This window comes from Zingiber officinale, chromosome 1A (genome assembly GCF_018446385.1).
Source record: "Zingiber officinale cultivar Zhangliang chromosome 1A, Zo_v1.1, whole genome shotgun sequence".
NCBI classification, from domain to species: domain Eukaryota; kingdom Viridiplantae; phylum Streptophyta; class Magnoliopsida; order Zingiberales; family Zingiberaceae; genus Zingiber; species Zingiber officinale.
The window spans coordinates 164,050,122-164,074,543 of NC_055987.1; the positions used below are offsets into that span (position 1 = coordinate 164,050,122).

The following is a 24,422-nucleotide window of genomic DNA, read 5'->3' on the forward strand; positions in this document are numbered from 1 at the left end:
TTGTCGGACTCAAATTCGTCTGACGACTCGGACCGGGTTGCCTTCAATGTCTTCTTTCTTTTCTTCTTGTTTGGACAGTTTGGTTTGTAGTGCCCCTTCTGGTTGCATCTGTAGCAAGTGACTCCAGTCTTGTCCTTCTTGGTTGTTTGAGTTTCCCTTTTTGACTTGCATATTTTCTGCACGAGCTTTATCAGTTTGGAAATAACTTGGTCTTCATTGTCTGCGTCTGATTCGTCTTTGGACTTGGATTTGCGCCTCGTCGTCGGTTCGCGCGTTTTGCTGGTACCTGCAACCAAAGCAACACCTTTCTCGACCCAGCGTGCATTAGTCTGCTCATGCAATTCTAATTAGGAAAATAATTCATCTAGTTTTATTGAAAATAAATCCTTGGAAACTTTGTAAGCATCCACCATGGATGCCCACAAAGCGTTCCTCGGAAAAGCGCTTAGCGCGTACCTTATTACGTCGCGGTTTTCCACCCTTTGGCCGATCGCATGAAGCCCGTTGAGTAGGTCCCGGATGCGCGCGTGAAGCTGGTTCGCCGTCTCACCTTCCTGCATTTTAATATTATATAATTTATTTAAAATTAAATCACGCTTACTTACTTTAGCGTATGACGTGCCCTCATGCAGCTCGATTAGTTTGTTCCACAGCTCCTTCGCACTTGAAAATGGTCCGACTCTATTCAGTTCTTCTTTTGTCAACCCGCATTGTAGCATGCAAGTGGCTTTGGCATCTGCTTCCACCTTCTTCCTGATGCTGGCATCCCAGTTGGTGCAAGAAACCAGTTCTCTGGTGCCATCACGTGGTAGCTCGAAACCAGTCTGGATGATGATCCACATCTCAACTTGCATCTTGAGATGGTAGATCATCCGATTCTTCCAATAGGCAAAGTCTTCGCCGGAGAAGAGCGGGGGGCGGGTAGTGTTCGAGCCTTCTTGAAGGGCTATTAAAAACTTACACACAAAGAAGAAGAGAAAAAAAAATGTACCAGGACTTGATCCTGGATTAGCAGTGAGGTATGAATTAAAAAAAAAAACTAACTCGAGTGGTGTTGCACCAACCTCGAGCGAAATCGATACGAGCGAGAAAAGACTGGAATATAGCAATAATACTAATTTCAGTTGACTCTAAAAAAAAAATTAAAAATACCACGAAAAAGATGCGTGATTGGTGGTTGCACCATATCAATGTGACCCCACTCTGATACCCATTGTTGGATCGAGGCGCACTAGAGGAGGGGGTGAATAGCGCTCGTGGCTTTTTTGTACAATTCGTAAAACTATCGGAGTTAAAAACACGCAGCGGAATAAAGAAACACAAACACAGAGACACAGGGGAATTTACTTCGTTCGGAGCCTAGATCGACTCCTACTCGAAGGCCCGCGATCCTTGATCGCTTTCTGTGGGTAACAACTATAATCTCGAATAGAATTACAAGTGAAGTACAATAATAAGAAATAATTAAATTATACCGACGACAATATCAATAACTGAAGATTCGGAGCTCCGGGTCGCCGGGGGGTCGTTGCAGCACTTCGGGATCGTGTCGTTAGCAGCTAGTCGCAGAAGGATTGCTTGGAGTGAGTTTTTATCAAGCTACTGGTCGAAACCCCCTTATAAAGGGTGTTCAAGGCGCCTTGAAAGCCATTCAAGGCGCCTCCATGCTGCTGAGTCGCCCGCGTGGATCAAGCTTGAACTGGTCAAATTTTATCTCTTCAAGGCGCCTTATGCCTCATTCAAGGCGCCTTAAGCAACTAGTTAAAGGCACCTTATGACTCCTTCAAGGCGCCTCCAGAGTGCTTCGCAGCTAGCTCCAGCTTTGCACCCGAGGCGCCTCCAAGCCCCATGGAGGCGCCTCGGACACTGTTCATCCGAGGTGTACTTTGTGTTTTTGGTACCTACAAGAGTGTTAGTCCCAAATACATACCCTGCAAATCAAAGTTAGCACAAAACAACAGTAAATATGATAACATATGTAATGACAGTCTCCGGACTGTCCGGGTCTGACTTCGGATTTCAATCTGGAAACCCTAGGTCGACCTGACGCCTACTGTTCCCTCTACGGGGAACGCGTCCTCACCTACTCCACTCAGGAGATTTACCTGATGCCAGTGTGATCCACCAGATCGACTGGACTTTTGCTCGGTGCTCGATGCTTCCGGACTTTTTATTGGACTTCCGCTTCCCGACTGGTCCAGTCTTTCACCTGGTTCGCGACACCAGAACTTTCCACCTAGGGTTACCCCCCCTAGGACTTTTACCTGAAGCACTCGACCCACCAAGACTTTCCGCATAGGGTTACCACCCCCTTTGACCTAGCGTTATCACCCCCTAGGGTTTTCACCTGCCTAACTACAGTTAGGACTTTCCTGAAACACTTAGTCAAGCACGTTAGATCACAACACACCTTAACTTTGAATCCTTTGTCATTATCAAAACTCAGGTTCGATCGTCGGATGCTTCCTGCACCAACACACCCAAGCTAGCGGAGCTGGAGCGAAAGACCTAGACCGAGGCGGGACTGAACCAGAGAATTGGTCCCGGACAAAAGTCAACAACTGTTGACTTTTTGCTCCAGGGCGCCCGGAGCAGCCCGGGGCGCTCGGAAGTGGATTTTGACTAGGATCAAGGTTTGACTCGATCTGAACATTGGGGGATAAAATTTATCCCCCCAGGGCTCCTGGAACCCTTCTAGGCGCCCCCGACCAAGGCTATTAATATAGCCTTGGTCCATAAGCTAATTAATTCATTCAGAACAACAACTTGTAATCAGTTCTTTCATTTCTACTTTTCTGTCTGTGCTCTCAACGCTGTAAAGAGGCTACTCCGCCCAAAGGAGATCATCACATAGTGCGCTTACTTTCCTTGGATTAGCAATCCTCTGATTGCAAACCAAATAAATCCTCTGTGTCTGATTTTTGTTTATTTAGTCTCTACTTTTTTAATTACAAGTTCTTTTAAATTAGTTGAATATCCGAGAAAGGTTTTTGGTTTATTTTTTGTAAGGCAATTCACCCCTCCCCTCTTGCCGGCCTCCAAAGGGACCAACAAGTGGTATCAGAGCAAGGATGCTTCAGGAGGACTTACCGCTGATCGAAGCAACAAGATGGTCAGACCAAGCATCGTTCCACCAAAATTCGAGGGGGACTTCGCAGACTGGAAGCATCGTATGGAGGTATTCCTAAGAATTGATTTCGAAATTCGATTTATTATGAAGTATGGTTTTGTAGCTCCGATGAGTCAAGATGGAGAAGAAAAAGAGGAGAGCCATTGGACAAAGAAAGAGCAGAATGAGTATGTAGTGAACAGTCGTGTGGAATATCACCTACTGAGCGTACTGCCGCCTCAGGAAGTCAACCGCATCGGAAGCTACTCGTCAGCCAAAGAACTTTGGGAGAAGTTCCTGGAACTCCATGAAGGCACGTCCGAAGCGAAGCTCGCTAGAAGAGACATCCTCCAGAACAAACTGATGAACATCCGTCTGGAAAAAGGTGAGAAGGTAGTCGGTCTACATGCGAAGGTAAAAGAATTAATTACTGGTCTCAAGAACCTCAGTGAAACGGTAACAAACCGGGACACCATACGCTACGCACTCAACGCATTTCCTCGAACTCCGGAGTGGACATCAATCGTCGACGCCTACTATATTTCAAAAGACCTGGAGGTAAGTACTTTAGAAGAGTTGTTTTCTACTCTTGAGTTACATGAAACTAGGTGTGCAGCTACAACAAAAGACTCAAGTCAGATAATGGCGCTGAACGCAACCAAGAAGGATGAACCCGAGTCAGACTCCAAAGAAGACCAAGAAGCATATATGGTAAGAAACTTTAAAAAGTTTTTTAGATCTAATAAATTAAAGAAATGCAGAATAAAAAGAATCCAAGAAATAGAAGAAAAGTGCGTTGCTACCAGTGTCAAAAGGAAGGACACTTAAGAGAGGATTGCTCATAACTAAAGAAGGACAAAATGAAGACACCCAAGAAACACAAGAACTTAAAAGCCACTTGGGACGACACTTCATCATCTGAGTCCGAGATTCAAGAATATACCGGGATAGCACTGATGGCAAGCTACGAAGGACAAAGTACATCAGAACCCAGCATCGATGAAGGGGGAGCGACCTCATATAGAAGTAGTGAAGCAGGGGGAGATTCAGGTTTCTAGTCTGATATGGTAAGTGAGGTATGCCTCTTACCCCCTGATGAACTTTACTTTGGTATTAAGGCAATAGCAAAATCCATGTATAAATTAGAAAATAAAAATACCAAATTAGAAAATGAAATTCTAGAAACAAAAAGAATTTTGGCAAAATCATGTCTTATAGAGGATTTTGAAAAATTGAAAATTGAAAATGAAAAATTAAAAGAAGAAATAAAAAGATTGAAAAAATCTAATGGTTTAAATATTTCTACTTTTAGAAATTATAGAGGTTTAAATTAGTATTATAGATTTCATCAAAGTCAAATTAGAAATATATCAAAAGTTTATGTACCTAAGAAATATTTGATTAACCCTGTTGGAAGGAACCTCTATTGGATTCCGAAAACATGTTTAACTTGAATTTTTAAATTAAACTTAGCATTTTTCAGCAAGAAAGTTAAACAGATAGTTTCTTTATGAGGCTTTGTCTAAGGAAGTGGTTGTTGCTCCAATAACTAAGAAGGCCTAGTGTCTTGCCACAACCTGAAAGTCAAAATACTGAAATCAAATGTTTAATTAACTTTCTGGAAAAAGTATTAAAGTTAGAATTAAATAATGCTTAAAAGTTGTTAAACATTTGTTTTGGAAATTTTGTTTAACTTAGAAAATGTTTCTGATGAAAAAAAAATTATTTTTGGAAATTAAAATTTTTTTCCCATGTGTTTAACTTAGAATTTTTTTTAGAAAATTCTTACATTGCAAATTAAAAAAAAAATTACCTTAGAAAATTCTTTTTCTTAGAATTTTTTTGGAAATTGCCTTAGAAATTTTTTTAACTTGACTTAGAAATTTTTTTTATTGCCTTAGAAACCTTTTTATAAAAAAAATTGCCTTAAATTTTTTTAAAATATTTTTTAAGGTATCTATTCTGTTGCACAAAATTTTGTTTTACTTAGAAATTTTTCCAATGTGCCTTAGAAATTTTTTCCTTATGAATATTTTAAACTTAGAATTCTTTTAACACTTAAGATTCTTTTTGAGAATTTACCTTAGACTTGTTTGAAAACCCCTATTTTTTATGTGATCAAAGGGGGAGAAGGATGATAAGTCTCGGGGGAGGTAATATATTTTTTTATTGAAATATCTTTAGACTTATTTGCAAATTAATTGCAAATTAACTGTTTTTATTGCATATGTTTTCCCTAACTTAACTTGGGTTGCTCACATCAAAAAGGAGGAGATTGTTGGAACCTCAAGGTGTTTTGATGTGATCAAACAAGCTAAGTTAGGTCCTGCGTTGTCTAACCCTTGTGTCTAAGTGTGCAGGAGCTTAGGAACATAGGAAGTCGAGCGGAAGACGCGACTAGCGAGAAGGACGACACGGGGAGAGAGCCGACGGGCTCGGTGCGTCTGAGGGACGAGGTGACCGCGGAAGAGTACACCGGTGGACGAGAAGAACGTGCGCGGTGTTCGAGGGACGAGAAACCAGGAAGGAAGGCTGCTCGAGGAGAAGGCCGGAACTTGGGTTCGGGTGAGCCCTATTCCGGATGGCCGAGATCACCCAAGCTAGCCGAGCTGGAGCGAAAGACCCAGACCGAGGCGGGACTGAACCAAAGAAGAGGTCCCGGACAAAAAGTCAACAACTGTTGACTTTTTGCTCCGGGCGCCCGGAAATGGATTTTGACCAGGATCAAGGTTTGACTTGATCTGAACATTGGGGGATAAAATTTATCCCCCCCCCCCCTCAGGGTACCCGGAACCCTTCCAGGCACCTCAACCAATGCTATAAATATAGCCTTGGTCCAAAAGCTAATTAATTCATTCAGAACAACAACTTGTAATCAGTTCTTTCATTTCTACTTTTTTGTCTGTGCTCTCAACGCTGTAAAGAGGCTACTCCGCCCAAAGGAGATCGTCAGATAGTGCGCTTACTTTCCTTGGATTAACAATCCCCTGATTGCAAATCAAGTAAATCCTCTGTGTCTGATTTCTATTTATTTAGTCTCTGCTTTTTTAATTACAAGTTCTTTTAAATTAGTTGAATATCCGAGAAAGGTTTTTGGTTTATTTTTTGTAGGGCAATTCACCCCTCCCCTCTTGCCGGCCTCCAAAGGGACCAACATTTATCGCCATGGATGTACATGAATTTATGTTTCTTACAGTTCTTATTCCTGGTCCAACCAATCACAAAAAGAAGATAGATATTTTCTTACAACCTTTGATTGTCGAGTTGAATGAATTACGAAATATAGGGTCGGTGATGTATGATGTTGCAAGTAAAACTAATTTTAGATTGCATGCTGCATTATTATGAATGATCAGTGATTTTCTAGCATACTCAATGTTGTCAGGATGGAACACGACTAGTAAATTAGCATGTCCACACTGCATGATAGAGTCTGATGCATTTTCATTACCTTACAATGGCAAGGTATCTTGGTTTGATAATCACTATAAATTTTTACCACATGATCACCCTTTCAGACGAAATTAGAAAAATTTTCTAAAAAATATTGTAGTCAAACACTATGATGAACATGCCTAGAAGAACTAAAAATACTGTAAAATCATGTAAGAAATTAAAAGAACTAGTTAACAGACCAGAGTTGCATTAAGATGAAACAACTAATAGCTTTCCAAAGGCTTGTTATACATTGGACAAATATAGTAAGCAAGCTTTATGCAATTGGTTGAAAGAAATCAAATTTCCAGATGGGTATGCCTCAAATATGGCTCGATGTGTGGATATGAACAGATTAAAGATGTTTGGAATGAAAAGTCATGACTGTCATGTATTCATGCAAAGACTTATTCCAATAGCTTTTCATGACTTACTTCCTCAAAATGTTTAGCAAGCACTCACTAAATTGAGTCCATTTTTCAGAGATTTGACTGCGAGGTGTATTATGACGGGTGATATTCTTTAGCTAAAAACAAGTATTCCTATCATATTATATAAGTTGGAGCGCATATTTCCACCTAGTTATTTTGATTCAATGGAACATCTATCAGTACATTTACCATACGAGGTACAAATAGCAAATCCTGTGCAGTACAAATGGATGCATCCATTCGAAAGATTTTTGAGAAAATTAAAAAATAATGTTCGTAACAAAGCAAAAGTTGATCAGTCAATATGTAATACTTATCTGGTTGAAGAAGTATCTTCTTTCTGCTCATATTATTTTGTTGATAGTGTGCAAATAAGATATCGTAATGTCCTAGAAATTCTAATGATGATTCTCAGTCGATAGACCTATCGATGCTTTCTATTTTTAAGTTTCCTTGTAAGTCAATGGGTGTATCGCTTTCTAAATGGTTAACTGAAGAAGAATACTATGCTGCAAGAACATAGATACTCTTAAACTATGAAGAGGTCAAACCATACATAAAGTAAGTTAACTTCTCTAATCAAACATTGATCCTCCGTTTAATTATTTTGTTTGATATCCTAAATTTTATATAATTACTTTCCTTTCCAACTTGTACGAACAACAACTATATCTATAAAATCCATTAATTGATGCAAGTGAGGTAGCTACAAAATTAGAGATCTAATTTGCATTATGATTTCAAATATATGTAAGTTAGAGAATTTGTAAAAAAATTTAGTTCATGTATATTAAGAAGTGTCCTAATTTATATCATAACAATTTTTATAGGCGAAAGACCGTAGAATATCAAATGTGCAAGAGGATAGGATAATGAATATTGCATCAGAACCCCTCTATAAAATAAAGGTGTATTCTGATTACTATGTTAATGACCTTAAATTTCACATGGCACAACAAGATTCACAGAGATTAACCTATAATTCTGATGTTTGTGTCAAAGGATCTATGGACAATAATAACACTGAGTTTGACTACTATGATAGACTTGATGAAATCATAGAGATTGAATATCCTGCATTATCTATAAAGAGGTGTATGTTGTTCAAATGTTTATGGTATGATCCGACCCCAAGAATAGGTACCAGAATACATCTAAATTATAATTTAGTTTAGGTTAATACAAACAAAAGATTTAAAATTTTGAACCTTTCATTTTCGGGGTACAAGCGGGTCAAGTTTTTTATCTTGAATACTCTATAAAGAGAAAACATCTAGGGAATGGTTGTTTGTTTGTCAAATCAAGCCTCACTCAACTATAGAGATGCCAAACATAATCATTGCTCAAAACCAGACAAGGCTTGAAGTCAAGTATTAACTAGCTCGACCGATTGCTCCAACCGATCAGACTTATGGACTGATTGGACATATTGTGTGCTCGAACCAAATGAAAAGGTCGATTGAAGACCGAATCACAGACTATACTCAACAAGGTCGAGTTGGTGATTCCCATGAGTGATTGCCGGTCAGACTATATCAGGCACTTGATTGTCGGGCTAGGAGAGCCTATGGTGGGTCTCATAGGCCAATGACCTTGCATCCCTTTTTGGCATTTAGTGCTATGAAGGACAAAGAATATTCTATAGGCAAATCACGCTCTGAAGTTTCTAGCCTGTCAAATCACATAGATTTGTTGGCTTATTTTAGGAAAGCTGTCAGAGTTATTTTATGGCCTGTCCTTTTTAGAAATGCTTTGGAATCGTTCATAGACACAACAATTATGGCAAAAGGTGAATATGCTCGCCCCCAGCGCCTCCGCCAACCCGTCCCAGGGCCAACACGGAGGAGGTAAATCACGGACGACTACTAGCCTTTGGAATAATGACTAGCACATAAGGGAGGCACTTTGCCGAGATTCGAACCCCAGACCTCATTGTGGCAACACCTCATGTGCTAGCCACTAGACCCATCCGAGGGGACGTGCATAGACACAACAATGATAGTATAAAAAGTGGTCTTCATCCACATGCGCAGGTATGTGACACTGTGTAAGTTTACACATTTGTTACTTTAGTTTCTTTCACTATTCCTCTCTAGAAATCGATCACTGACTTGAGTGTTGGAGGGCCAAGGTTGGGGACTCCTTCCCTAGCCTGACAACTAACGCTCTTTGTGACATGCAGGACAACGAGGAGTCTTTATCCGGTCAGCATCAGAGCCACATTCCCAGCCAACTGTCTTCTCAACTTTTGGACAAAATCAACACCCAATGGTCTCATTCCAAATACTTTATCAAAGAAATTTTGAGTCTTGACAAGGAGAAATTAATGGATATATGAAGAATCAGAGAACGGGAGGAGGAGGCAAGGAACATGTTGTCATCGTTTGGGAATAAAAAATATTTGTCATCCAATAAAATCATGAAGGTTCATAAGGGCATCAACAATGGTTAGAGTTTATTGAGAGCTTCTTCATTGTCACATCCACGCCACGTCAAAAGTAAAAAAACTTACACATCTCTCCACTATCAAAAAAGTACACAACAACTCCTTCATGGGTTTCACACTTTTCATTATATATAATTCCCATCCCTTCTTCATATTTACATTATATACCATTAAATTTTTATAAAATTTAAATTCATAAATTGCTAACATAAAATAACATTGATAATTAAAAACATACATAAATATTACATTATGTCAAATAAAAAGATATAAATTATAATAATATATATATATATAATTCAAACACATATACATTAGGACATGCCTCTATTTAATTTTTTTCAACAATTTGTTCATGTAAATGAAGTTGTCCAGGTGACATCTCACTAGTATCTTTCATAAGAATTTCATAATCCTTATAAAAAATCTTAGCTTCCCGCAAAACTATTTTTTTATTTAATATTCTTTGTTGATACTATGTTCCATTGTATCACCATCTCTAGCTTTGGATTTTCCCTTCCTCTTCGTTGTCTTTTACCCTATCTGACAAATGTAGACTTCAGTGTTATCCAAATCAACACTCGTATCTAAATTTGATGTTGAAGTGTTTCTCCCTTATTCAGATGTCCTTGTCTTCTTGTTAGAGCAATAGGCAACTGATTATGGAGTATATTTCTCATACTCTTTGAGAACCCTCCACACATGCATATACTTAAAATCCTTGTTATTATTGTTGGCTTTCCACATATTCAGTGCATTCTCCAACACATTTCCGTCACTCAAACCACTTTGACAATGAGCATAAAAATTTATATAGGTGCAGAAAATTCATTTACTATCGGTGCAAACCTATAATAATATGATTTCAGCTGTTGATAGCTTCTCGTCATAGATCCAGTGGGGCGATGCTTGTTATAGTAATCAACTATACATTTCCAAAATGCTTAATCCTTCTGGTCATTACCAATAATTGCATCAGTGCTAATAGTTGTCCATAACTTCGCAAGGACCACGTCTTCATTGAAAAACCAAAATCTTCATTTCAATTCATTTTTTTTTCTTATTCAACTTCACGCTCTTCTTGTGATGAGTGTGATAGCCACTAAGTTGTCGGAACAGATGATGATGTTAGAGATTCTTTGCCGCTAATAGATAGATCAATAGTAGCCTTTCTTAATTCATTCTAACGTATGATGGGTGGTTGAGTAGGAGAAAATACATACGGATAATGTATCTCAAGTCGGTTACCTATAGTTGATCAATCTTGGGGTGGATACATATCAAATGGAGCTAGGACGGCATTATTTGGATTCATCAATTTTTTTGAGAAATTTAGGAATTTGAAAATTTTGGAGGATATTGTGGAACATATAAAATATTTTAAAAATTTATAGGGTATTGTGTGTAAGAGAAAATATGAGGATATTAGATATTTGGAGGAATACGAGTATTTTGAGAAGATATTTTGTTTCCGTATTTGAAAAATTCAAAAGATTTGTAAATAAAGTATTAAGATTTTCATCCATCTCGAATATAAATAGAGAATGAAAGGAAGAAATAAGAAACAGAGAGTGAAGATAACGATGAGATGAATGAAAAAAAAAAATCGATCCTATATTTATAGATTTTTTTTAAATTAAAAAAAATAAATTTTAACCATTGAACAACGACTAAAAATTAGTCGTTGTTCAACAGCTAAAAATTAGTCATTGTCGGTTCTCATTTTTTTAACAAATATTAAAAAAAAAATTAATATTAAAAAACAAAAAAAAAGTTGAAGAGATCCCATCTCCGTACTCTGTTATACAGGCGAGTGATCGAGGGCATTAGGTGACTACGCTCGCCCCTAGCACCCCTGTCAATCCGTCCTAGGGCTAACACGGAGGAGGTAAATCATGGGTGACTACTAGACTTTGGAATAGTAACTGACACATAAAGGAGTTATTAGGCCATTAGGGCATCCACAATGGGAAGATATGGTGATACGGAGGGAGCTTCTTCCTATAGTTAGAGCCGTCAATTTGGGTTGGTCAAGTTGGCCCACCCCGCCAAACAATTTAAGCGGGTTGGATTGAAATTTTATCAACCCAATCCCGCCGCGGGTCGACCCGCCTAGGCCGGCGACCCGCATGGGTCGACCCATGACAGGCTTGGGTTGACCCGCGGGTTGAGAAACACATGTAAGTTAAGTTTTATGTCAATTTATTATCTTTGTTTGTTATAATTTTGAAATAAAAATAGTATTTTTCATCGTACATAAGTACTAGTTTGTATTCATTTATATTTAAAATACATATTAATGTATACATTTGATTGATGAAATCTTTTCAAAGTAAAACATTGAAAATATGAAATATTTTTTAATTTTTCCAAACTCGTAATCCGCTTTGGATTGGGTTAGATTGGAAATTTCCTAATCTACCAAGTTGACGGGTCGGCCGACTCGCCCAACCAAATGATTGGCTCGTCATGAGTCGACTCGCTCGATCACAAATTGATCCGTCTGACAACTCTATCCATAATGAGAGGGAGCTCATTCTCATTCGGCAAGGAGCGGCTCCATTGTATGGAGCCACTCTTTCATGTTTTTTTATTTTTATTAAAATAATTTTTTTAATTTAAATGTGATATTGGCGGTATTTTTAAATTAGAAGAGATGTGATGTGAGGATAAAAAAACTGATATATATAACAGAGTTGCTATGAGATTTTTTTTTAAAACATAGAGGTGATTTTTTTTTATTTTTGACATAGTATGAATACGATAATAAAAGAACGCTCTACTCATAATGGGAGGGAGCTCATTCTTATTCGGCAAGGAGCGGCTCCATTTGGAGCCGCTCTTTCATGTTTTTTTTTATTTTTATTAATTTTTTTTTTTAATTTAAATGTGATATTGGAGGTATTTTTAAATTAGGGGAGATGTGATGTGAGAATTAAAAAAAACTGAGATTTATAACAGAGTGCTAAGAGGTTTTTTTTTTTTAATAATGTAGAGATGATTTTTTTATTTTTGACATGGTATGAATACGATAATAAAAGAGCGCTCCCATTCCAATGATTATAGATGTTCTTCAGATGCCCCGCATGCCCTTGGATTAGAAGAGAGGGCGTGGCAGCACCGGAGCCATTGGACTGCCTGACACAACCTTGTCGACATTCTGGCGATTGGTTCAGAGGGGTTTTAAATGTGGAGCACGACGTGCAGTTCATAGATTTGTCAACGTAGGAAATTTTCTGAGCGAGACTGTCGACACGAGGCCGCCGCATTCTTCTCATTAGGCCCGTTCCCACAAGATTCCCATTCTTCAGTTTGCATGGTGTCGCTGTGTTTCAGCCCATTTTAAACTGTGGACTCACCTCCTCCTCATCTATTATTTTTTAAATTAAATGTTTGCAAAAAGCTCACTTGATTTTCTTAATCATCAGTTCATTGTTAAGACCAGCGGGTGAATCAGTCGATTTACATATTAAATTGAAAGGAGTCATGGGAAGTTTCCGTGGGACCGGCTCGATATTATCTAATTCAACATTTTAAAAAAAAAAAAATGAGAGAACTTGTGGTGAAAATTAACTGAAAAACGCCTCCAATTGTGTCAGTCTACATTTTTGTTTTCCTTTTGATAACATGACCCTGATAAAATATATGCTTATGTGCTTGATGTCTTATGTAGTAAATAAAATAGGCAAGGTCACCTAGATCTCTTTAACTGTAAACTATATACTAAACTAACTCGATATGGGTAGCTAATTAACCATGCCATGGCTTCTTACTTTGTTGGTGCTGCTGCTGCGGCTCAAGCCCATGAAGTTTAAAGATGCTCCTTTGTGGGAGTCCCTGTAACCCTAAGAAGTCTCTTGTCACTCCATGACTTGCAGCAATTCCCTCCACCCCCTCAAATGCATCCCTAAAACAAGAGCCATCTGTTAATTCTGGAGTAGCGGTCGATGTCGGAGAGCTCATAACCATGTTTTCGACATGTCCCACATACTCTGCGGATGAACCGATTACATTTGTAGAGCGAGGAAGTGCCATTTGGGTCAAGTTTGAAGGTCTGCTCATGGTTGCACCCATCTCTGACGCCTTCTGAAGCAGTGCAGTGGCTGACATGTAAGGGGATGGATTGTAGTTGGCTGGAGGATGGTAGATCATTGCAGCAGGATCGAATTGGGTCAAACCGGAGCTGCAGGATCCCTGCCATGGAGGGAGCTGCTGGCTTTGGAGGAGGGTTGGTTGCTGCAGGAGGGAGGAGGGCGAATCTTGGGGAAATTGCAGTGGAGACTGGTGATGATTGACACTTGCGGTCTCCTTCGCCAGTGCATCACAGAAGGCCCTGTGAGTGATGAAGCTATCCTTCCTGCAACGAACAACCCTTAAGCACTTCATAATTGGATATATGATCGGTTGGATTATCTTTGAATTAGTAGATGCATGCTAATTACCTTGAGAAAAGGGTGCCACACTCGCATTTGTATTCCCTGGTGCCGCAGATCTTGGAGTGAGCCTTCCAGTCGGACTGAACGGCATACTTCTTGGAGCACTTGTCGCACTTCCACTTCTTCTCGCCGTGCTTCCTGCTGAAGTGCTTCTTAATCCCGGTGAGGTCCCCAAGAGCCCTGGAAGGGTCATGGTGGACGCAGCTCGCCTCCGGGCACACATACACCTTCTTCCTCACCATCTCCTTCCTTTGCTTCAGCTTCCACGGCAGGTTGTGGCCTCGCCGGTGCAGCTGCAGGTTCTGCTCCCTTTGGAATCCTTTGCTGCAGATCTCGCACACAAACCTGTTTCTGGCCATCAGGGTCTGGGGGGACAATGCCACTACCTCAGCCTCTGGGTCTGAATTAATTACCAATCTACTAAAATTAGTGATTCGAAAGGAGAATTAAGGAATGAAAAATAAATTAAATTAAATTGACCTGGATTTCCTGGCAGATTCCTCTTTTTCTTGTTTTGAACTGGATTTTCAGAGGAGAAGCTAGTTTCTCCTGAGGCAGCAGAGGTGAGATTGGACATGTTCTCTTCCACCATCGCCAACTCGTGCTGCTGCTGGGTTATTCTCATCCCTTTCATCATCTGTTTGGCTTAAGATCGTTCTCCAAACCTATCGATGCCATTAACGAGTCACATATATCAGATCAAACAAAAAAAAAAAAAAAAAAGAGGGAAAGTACTATTAAATTATTCCAAAAGCAAAGAGGGAAAAGGTAGTATGCTCATGGATCTCAAGGGATATTCCAAAATTTACACAGAGAAAACTAAAACACAGAATAAGATTTGAGGATGACACTATCAGAATGAACAATACCTGAATCAAAACAAAAGCTAAGTAATAAGAAACCAGGGGGACAAAAGAACCACCACCAAAAGTGCAAATTAAGGGAAAGAATCACAGAGATGGAGAGAATTTGGAAGAGTAGAGAGATGAGGATGAGGGAAACGAAGAAGTAGATGTGCAAACCTCCACCACTGCATTATAAATACAGCCACCAGACTTGACGTTGCATTTGCTGTCTTTTTCCCTGCCTAGAATTTCTCTACCTCATCACTTAATTGCATGCAGTAAGAAGAAAAAAATGGCCTTGTCTTACACGCATCACTCGGTATTTATTTATTATATCATGAGGAGAATATTCAGTACCATGGGCGGAACATTTACGGATTAACAGTGTCAAGACTTTCGACTGTTCATCCTTTTTTTTAACAGTGTTTCATAAGAAGAAAGCACTTGCAGCAGAAAATAAGTATAGTTCACTTAGCTGACTCCAATGCTGCTCTGCTTTCAGTTTTGGCTTTTGGATCTTAACAATGTTATTAAATTAAAATTTTCCTTTTGTTGTGTGTTAATTTTGGGTGTGTGAAAAGGCGAAATGATGTGGAGTTGATTTAGTTGACAATGAGAGCAGTGGGAAGAAGAAAAGCAAGGCACCGCTTTTGCTTACTTTTTCTTAGATTAAGTTACAATGATTGGGGATTGATTGAGCTCAACATTGGCATGCTCGTGTCTTATCAGTTCTTTACAGATCATTATTTCTTTATGTGAATGCATCTCATTGATTGACTCTTCGATCTTTGGCCAATTTATCAACAAATATTGATATTCAAAGCTAATAGCAGCATTTTCATTATCCGTTATTGATCAAATTTTTCTGTTAGATCTTGGTTTTTCAAACTAACAAGAGTCACATCAATAATCTAGTTCATAAATAAGTTCTTTTCAGTGTGGTTCAATTCAATTTAATGAAATATTAAGTTTTTATATGCGTGTGTAAATTGTCAATTATTTCTTTAATTCACACTTCCCTCTTCTTATCTCTTTTTACAATAACAATGATAATCTCATCCTAAGATCCTTTAGAATTATCTTATACAATCTGGAAAAGAGATAAATTATGTAGGACATAGCTTAACACAGTGGTCCTTTACATAGGGTCAGACGATTCATTTCACACACATTGAGAATCAACCCCTCACACACATTGAGAATCGATTTCATGATCTATTATAGTAACATTACATGCAAGTACCCATTGTGTCAGCCCGTATGGCTCTCTTCTTATCTCCTTTGATAAGTTTTAAGGCCTAAATGATTTGATGGTTCAACCACAAGAGAATTTAACTCTCACCTTAACCTCCATGAGTTTTGACATCAGTCTTTGTGATGAGAATTTACCTTTTGTGATATTCAATGAGGTTATTATAAGTACCCCGGGTTAGTTTTGATATGATCAACCGAGTTAAGTTAGACTCTACGATTTTGATCCTTTGTGTCTAAGAGTGCAAGAACTTAGGAACACAAAAAGTCAAGTAGAAGATACAGCGAGCGAGAAGGATGACACGAGAAGCGAGTCAACAGGCTTGGTGCATTCTAGGGACGAAGAGTTGCAAAAGAGTACACCAACGAACGAGAAGAATGTGCACGACACTTCCGAGGGACAAGAAGCCGAGGAGGAAGACTGCTTGAGGAAAGGATCGAAGTTGGATTCGAGTGAGCTCAACTCTGGATAACTGGAGAATCACCCAAGTGGTCAGACGAGTCAACTTCTGAGTTGACTAGATCCAGATGACCAGATCAAGTCCAAGCTCTCGGACTCCAGGCGCTTAGGTCGGGTCCAAACGCTTGGACTATTTTGCCATATCAACAAGCCGTTGGTTGAAGAGGATCAACACGAAGTCCAGGCAGCCGACTCTAGGTGCTCGGACTAGATCCAGGCGCCTAAGAAGTTTTAATCCATTGGAAAGAAGTTGTTGTGGAGTGGATCGAGTCAACCGAGTCCACACACCCGGATCGGACTAGGTGTTCGGAAGCACCACATTAGCAAATAGCTAGTTGCAACTAATGAACTATAAATAGAGCTTTAGTCCTTGAAGTTTGTAAAAAAACGCACTTTGTACTTTCGTTTACAAATCATGTTTTTACTATTTGTGCTTAACTGCTATAAGATGTTAGGACCAAAAGTAGCTAGAGGGGGGGTGAATAGCTCGTCGCGTTCGCTCGGTGCTCTTCGTTGCTTGTTTCTTCTTGGATGTGCAGCGGAAAATACAGAAACAAACACAAACACGCTAACACTAGGATTTTACTTGGTATCCACCTCACAAGAGGTGACTAATCCAAGGATCCACACCAACGCACACACCCTCCACTATGAATAACACTCCTTTATGGTAACTACCAAAGGCGGAGAAGCCCTACAACACTCTCAATACAAGAAGAAGAAAGGGAAATACAAGTTAAGCAAAAGCTTACAAGATGTGCCGTAAAAACCCTAACCCTAACTTCTTCCTCTTGCAATAGATCCGCCTCTTGACTTGGAAAGCCTCCAAGAACCTTCAAGAACTGGCGATCACGTGCTTGTAGAGAGCTGTGGAGGAGCTGGAATGAATCTGAGAAGAGCTCGTAAAGAGATACCGAAGACCACGCTCGCCTGCGGCTTTAAACGACGCCAACGGTCGGATCCCGATCGATTCGAATGTTCCCAATCGATCGGGACTGGATCGATCCACGGATCGATCCGACCATTCATGCTCGAAAGCGCTGGATCGATCCACGGATCGATCCGGCTGCTACTGTGCTCGGGCGATCATCCCGATCGATCGGTTGATCGGTCCCTCAATCGATCACGGAGCTTCTGTTCGCTGGGAAGAATCTAGATCGATCCATTGATCGATCCACGACTGGATCGATCCACGGATCGATCCGGCTGGTTTTGCCCAAACCAAGTTCCAAACCTCTAACCAACATCCGGTCAACCTTGACTGTTGGTACATCATGCCTCGCATCGGTCACTCCCTTGACCTGGGACTCACCAGTGTCCGGTCAATCCCTGACCCACTTTGACTTTTACTCGTCGTGCAGTATCCGGTCACTCCATTGACCTGCTTGGACTTCCACCAGATGTCTGGTCACCTTGACCCATCTGGTCTTCCTTCCTTGCCAAGTATCCATCAATCCTTTGACCTACTTGGACTTCCACACCGGATGTCCGATCATCCTTGATCCATCTGGATTTTCCCTGCCTGGCCTCACCAGGGCTTTCACCTAGCTTTACTCACTAGGGTTTTCCATCTTCTAGCTTCACTCACTAGGACTTTCACCGCCTCACTTCACGGGTTTCCATCGCCTAGCTTCACTCACTAGGACTTTCATCTGCCTGGCTTCACTCACAAGAATTTCTTACTGGCTTCACTCACGGGACTTTCATCTGGCTTCACTCACGGGACTTTTCTTGCCTGGCTTCACTCACCGGGGTTTCCATCCGCCTAGCTTCACTCACTAGGACTTTCATCATCCGGCTTCACTCACGGGACTTTTCTGCCTGACTTCACCACGGGACTTTCATCACTGGCTTCACTCACGGGACTTTCTTCCTGGCTTCACTCACGGGACTTTCATTTGCCTAACATCCAGTTAGGACTTCGATCAAGTATCCGGTCAACCTTGACCTACTTGACTCTTCTTCAATCAATATCTTATTGTCAAACATCTAAACCCAAACCAAGACTCGGCTTGGTTCCAGTCAACCTTGACCTGAGGGATATGCACCAACAATCTCCCCCTTTTGATGTTTGACAATAACACTTACAATCCCATATGTAAGTTAGGCTAATCCCATAGCCTCCTTCTTCATGCCACTAGGTAATGAAAGCATAAATTAAGCTCTTCATTCTCCCCCTAAGAGGGCAAACTCCCTCTAGGTAATGAAAGCCTAACTTACTCCCTTTCATGAGTCCTTTCATTCTCCCCCTATGACCTTCCCATAGGTAATGAAGGACTAAGCTTAACCATACATTCTCCCCCTATTGGCACACATCAACCCATCGTTGGACACACATCAACCTATGCTCCAATTCTGGGCACACTTCAACAAATCCATTTGTTGAAGACTCTCCCCCTGAAGAGTTGCTCATCGTTGTTCACAACATCACTCGTTGTGATCAACACGATAATGAAGGTCCCATACCCTTCATTTATCCTTAACTTCTCCCTCAATGTTGACAAATACCCAACCTTGAGCATTTTCAACCACTTGAGTGTCCACTTGAAATAATGAGGATATCCACTCCCCATTTTTCCCATTTCAAGTTTAAATGCTCAACCTTGAGCAAGTTCACAACAGAAGGTTAACCACCTTCCAAGGTTCATGAAAAATAATTTTCATGTCTTTAAAGAGTCCCTCCCCCTAAAGACATGGTGGTAACTTCTGTCATTGCACCAACAATGACTTGGAATCCCTAAACCATTAGGAAACCCAAATGTGGAAGTTTTGAGGTTCAAATATTCAAAATTTGAAACAATCTCAACCTAAACTTCTACTTAGTCTTCGTTAACCAATCCATCCTTGTTTTCAACATGAAAACACCCTTTGTATGTATACAAATGTATTTAAGGGGTTTGGAATGGTTACCTAGACTCAAAGAGGTTCAAAGATGCTAAAATCAGGCCTTCCCAGCCAAAATCAGCAACTTGGATCGATTGGAGTTGGGTTCCAATCGATTGAACCTTTCTGAATCGATCCATGGATCGATTCAGACTCCCTGGATCGATTGGCTGATCGATCCAGCGAGCTTCTGCTCGCGGGAATTGCCGTTTGAATCGATCCATGGATCGATTCATGGAACTCCAATCGATCCATGGATCGATCGGAGCTCTGATAGTTGCTGAAATTCCATTTCAGTCAACTTCAGAAACCCCTAGAAAATTCTACAAAAATCCAAAAATTATGAAATTTCGTGTAGACATTATTTAGGGCATACTTAATCATGGAAAAGTAGTTTTCTATGAAAATACATCATATTTTCAAAGATTGACACAAACTTGAAAGCTTGCAAAAACTTTAGTGTTTTTCTTCAAGTTTGTGTCTAACTATTCAATGGTAATTACTATCAAAAGATAGCCTTCACCAAGGTTTTCCAAAAATATTTTAAAAACATTTTCAAAACCAATATCCCATCATGTTCCTTGGGCATAATGCACATGGCTTGTACATTAGCTTTCCCAATGATGGGAAAACACATAACTATGTGTTTTGATGAACTTAAAACTCCAAAGAATGCACTAAATCAACATCTTGAGTTTTGTTCATCATCCTAACATCTCACTTGTATATAATATGCACTAAAACACATATAAGTCACCTTATAGGTCTTTGTGAGATGTAAGATTTTGGTTTTGCCCTATTCTAGGGATCATGCATATCTATCTAGGCATTTTGAGAGGTAGACATCCACAAAGGATGTTACTTGTTGATTTACTTGTTAAACAAATGTCACTTGTTTATTCCACCTGTTTTAAACAAATGCCACTTGTTTAACTAATGCCATATGCCCTTAAGAAATAAACATAATGCATGATAATGTTATGGCATACATCAAAATAAAATAGCTTTCAAAAGAAAGATTCCTATAACTACATGATGTATGTATGGCATGACATGGTATTTTTGTATTTTTCATGATAAGTCATGAATGAAAAATACAAATAAGATTAAATATGATGTCATGGCATATTATGAGCAAACAATCATGGCAAGGTTTAGCATAAATAAAATATACCTAGATTACCTATCTAAGTATCGTTAATCTTAGCTAATCCTAAGACTTAAACCCTAGCTTGCCCAAAGTGCTTCAAGAAAAATGCCAAAGCCTAAGTTTGCATTTCTTATTCCCTTGATTAATTTATGCCAATTAAAATGAACATGTCCTCAAATGTTGGCATATTCCATTTTTCCTCAAGAGCAGCACTTTTAAATTTAAGGCCCGGATTGCCTTAAATTGCCTAAGAGCATATCAAAAACCCAACTTGATAGTTCTTATTAATTTTCCAATATGTGCCATTTAAGATTAAAATCAAATCTTCCACCATTAGGCACATTTTACTCTTTCACGGAGTAAATAATAGGTCCATTTCATTTTCAAAGGTTAACTAAACCTTGAAAATGCTCCTTGAGTGTCAATTTCCTCAAAGTTGGGTTAACTACCCTTCTAATCGGAGTTGACACTCTCTAACCCATCTATGGGGTAGAGAAGATGCTCCTAGGAACCCAACACCTATTGGTGCTCCTTGGATGCTCTAGGTACTCACTAGGGATAACTTCCTAGATACCTTCCTAGTGACCTTGTTGGGCTTCTTAGAAGCCTTGGTCACATTTTCTAGGTCAACTCTAGGATAACCTCCTTGTGACCTTGTTTGTGACTTTCTTAGACTTCTTAGAAGTCTTAGTCACATTTATTGCAAAAATACTCTTAGGGATGACTTCCCTAGTATTTTTGGCTTGACCACTAGACCTAGGGTTTGTTCCATAGCTATATGGAACTCTATGGTAAGAGGGCACATCCTTCTTAGCCTTTGGTTTGTATCCCAAACCTCTATGGCCATTAGATGACCTTTGTGCTCCTAGACCTAGGTTATGCTCATTTTGCCCTAATAGGATATTTTCCATCCTTTTTAGGGTCTTTTCCATTTTATCAAGTCTTGACCTCAAGACTTGATTTTCCATCACTAAGTCCTTAGTTTTTGGTTTTCCATTAAGTTCATGAGCATTTTTGTTTCTAGGCTTGTAGCTACAATCCTTAGAGTTCTTGCCTAGACTTTTACCTACATTCCTAGCCTTAGGTGTAGTAGTTTTGGCATGTAGGGCCACATGCTTTTCCTTAAAGCCCTCATGCTTCCTATTCTTATGGTAAATCGCATTAAAATGATAAAAATTAGAACTATCATGCTTTTTACCATAATGTAAAGGAGTAGGCTCAATAAATGTTACCTTCTTCTTTACCTTGGAGGCTCCCCCTTGACTAATGCCTCCTTGAGCCTTGACCATCTTCTTCCCCTTGAGGCATTGACTCCGGTAATGCCCCTTTTGATTGCAAGAGAAGCATATGATATGCTCCTTGCTCTTCTTTGTTCCGGGAATGGTCTCCTCGGGCTTCTCCTTGCCCTTTTGCGTCACTTGACCCTTCTTCTTGGCCAAGTTGGGACACTTGCTCTTGTAGTGCCCACTTTCCCTACACTCAAAACATATTATATGATTTTTATTTTTAATTGAAACATTTATACCTTCTTGTGTAGGGATGACACTTGCTCCTCCATTTGCTATTTCTTGAATTTCGGAGGTGGCACCATCTTCTTCTTCTTCACTTGACCCGGATGTAGAAGCTTCTCCTTCTTTTTGATCCGGCGTCACCAAAGATTGCTCCCCCTCAATCCTAGAGGTGGAGGCTTCATCATCTTGAACATGAAACAAGGAGTATGCTCCCTCCTTGTTCCCTTCATTGCATTCCCTTGAGGATGAAGCTTCTTCTTGGACCTCTTCTTCGGAGGTTGAGCATCTCTCAACCTCGGAGTCCTCCTCTTGGTCTTGCTCCAAAGAGTCACCCTCTCTGGATTCTTCATGATCTTGTACAGTGGAGGGGATCTCTTCATGAAGCTTGGCCAATTTGCTCCATAGCTCCTTTGCATCTTCAAACTCTCCAATTTTGCAAAGGATGGTGCTTGGCAATAAATTGACCAAAAGTTTGGTCACTTTGTCATTGGCCTCGCACCTTTGGACTTGCTCCGGGCTCCATTTGCTTTTCTTTAGAACTTTGCCCTTTGAATTTCTTGGAGCCTTGAAACCTTCCATTAGAGCAAACCATTGTTCTATCTCCATCATAAGAAAATTTTCGATTCTTGATTTCCAAGAATCGAAACTCGTAGAAGTGTATGGTGGAGCCACCCTTGTGTCAAATCCAAGCCCATCTTGGAATTGCATCTTGAAGTTGAGCTTGATAAAGTCTTGAACTTAAAGAATTTGCTCCAACTTCTTCACCCTCTAGCTTTTCTTGATATGCTTGACCCTTCCGGCGATGATTCCGGTGAAGAGCGGCCTTGCTCTGATATCACTTGTTAGGACCAAAAGTAGCTAGAGGGAGGGGGGGTGAATAGCTCGTCGCGTTCGCTCGGTGCTCTTCGTTGCTTGTTTCTTCTTGGATGTGCAGCGGAAAATACAGAAACAAACACAAACACGCTAACACTAGGATTTTACTTGGTATCCACCTCACAAGAGGTGACTAATCCAAGGATCCACACCAACGCACACACCCTCCACTATGAATAACACTCCTTTATGGTAACTACCAAAGGTGGAGAAGCCCTACAACACTCTCAATACAAGAAGAAGAAAGGGAAATACAAGTTAAGCAAAAGCTTACAAGATGTGCCGTAAAAACCCTAACCCTAACTTCTTCCTCTTGCAATAGATCCGCCTCTTGACTTGGAAAGCCTCCAAGAACCTTCAAGAACTGGCGATCACGTGCTTGTAGAGAGCTGTGGAGGAGCTGGAATGAATCTGAGAAGAGCTCGTGAAGAGATACCGAAGACCACGCTCGCCTGCGGCTTTAAACCCGACGCAACGGTCGGATCCCGATCGATTCGAATGTTCCGAATCGATCGGGGAGGCTTTGGATCCAGAGCGCCTCTGTGCTCTGGAAACGCGCCTGGATCGATCCACGGATCGATCCAGCGCTTATCGCGCGAAGCAGCATCGTCCCGATCGATCGGCTGATCGATCGGGACCTCTGGATCGATCCACGGATCGATCCAGAAGCTTTCTGTTCGCTGGGAAGAATCTAGATCGATCCACAGCCTGGATCGATCCACGGATCGATCCAGCACTTGGTTTTTGCCCAAAACCAAGTTCCAAACCTCCCTAACCAACATCCGGTCAACCTTGACCTGTTGGTACATCATGCCTCGCATCTGGTCACTCCCTTGACCTGCCAGGACTCCCCACCAAGTGTCCGGTCAATCCCTTTGACCCACTTGGACTTTTACTCGTCGTGCCAAGTATCCGGTCACTCCATTGACCTACTTGGACTTCCACCAGATGTCTGGTCAACCTTGACCCATCTGGTCTTCCTTCCTTGCCAAGTATCCAGTCAATCCTTTGACCTACTTGGACTTCCCAGCACCAGATGTCCGATCATCCTTGATCCATCTGGATTTTCCCTTGCCTGGCTTCACTCACCAGGGCTTTCACCTAGCTTTACTCACTAGGGTTTTCCATCTTCCTAGCTTCACTCACTAGGACTTTCACCTGGCTTCACTCACCAGGGTTTCCATCTGCCTAGCTTCACTCACTAGGACTTTCATCTGCCTGGCTTCACTCACCAGGACTTTTCTTCTGCCTGGCTTCACTCACCAGGACTTTCATCTGCCTGGCTTCACTCACCAGGACTTTTCTTCTGCCTGGCTTCACTCACCAGGGTTTCCATCTGCCTAGCTTCACTCACTAGGACTTTCATCTGCCTGGCTTCACTCACCAGGACTTTTCTTCTGCCTGGCTTCACTCACCAGGACTTTCATCTGCCTGGCTTCACTCACCAGGACTTTTCTTCTGCCTGGCTTCACTCACCAGGACTTTCATTTTGCCTAACATCCCAGTTAGGACTTCCCAGTCAAGTATCCAGTCAACCTTGACCTACTTGACTCTTCTTCAATCAATATCTTATTGTCAAACATCTAAACTCA

The 24,422-nt window shown here is 40.5% G+C and overlaps 1 protein-coding gene and 1 pseudogene across 1 annotated transcript; both read right to left on the reverse strand.

The window, feature by feature from the left end:
* The window catches only part of LOC122006176, a 40,253-nt pseudogene extending 39,411 nt beyond the window's left edge, over positions 1 to 842 (reverse strand).
* Positions 843 to 12,984: 12,142 nt separating this feature from the next.
* Positions 12,985 to 14,884, reverse strand: LOC122038257 (protein indeterminate-domain 7-like). Its single transcript, XM_042597901.1, has 4 exons — positions 14,727 to 14,884; positions 14,338 to 14,522; positions 13,864 to 14,257; positions 12,985 to 13,778 (listed from the first exon to the last, which is right to left on the reverse strand). Exons 2-4 carry the CDS (start codon positions 14,492 to 14,494, stop codon positions 13,172 to 13,174), a joined length of 1,158 nt encoding a protein of 385 aa, XP_042453835.1. The 5' UTR covers positions 14,495 to 14,522; positions 14,727 to 14,884; the 3' UTR covers positions 12,985 to 13,171.
* Between the last annotated feature and the right edge of the window lie 9,538 nt (positions 14,885 to 24,422).

What these genes read in the sequence shown, in the direction of transcription:
- LOC122038257 (XM_042597901.1), bottom strand. Translation starts at nt 14,494, where the DNA reads ATGATGAAAGGGATGAGAATAACCCAGCAGCAGCACGAGTTGGCGATG. An exon ending in GAATCTGCCAGGAAATCCAG is followed by an intron (nt 14,258 to 14,337) that starts GTCAATTTAATT and finishes TAATTAATTCAG; the next exon opens with ACCCAGAGGCTGAGGTAGTG. An exon ending in TGTGGCACCCTTTTCTCAAG is followed by an intron (nt 13,779 to 13,863) that starts GTAATTAGCATG and finishes TGTTCGTTGCAG; the next exon opens with GAAGGATAGCTTCATCACTC.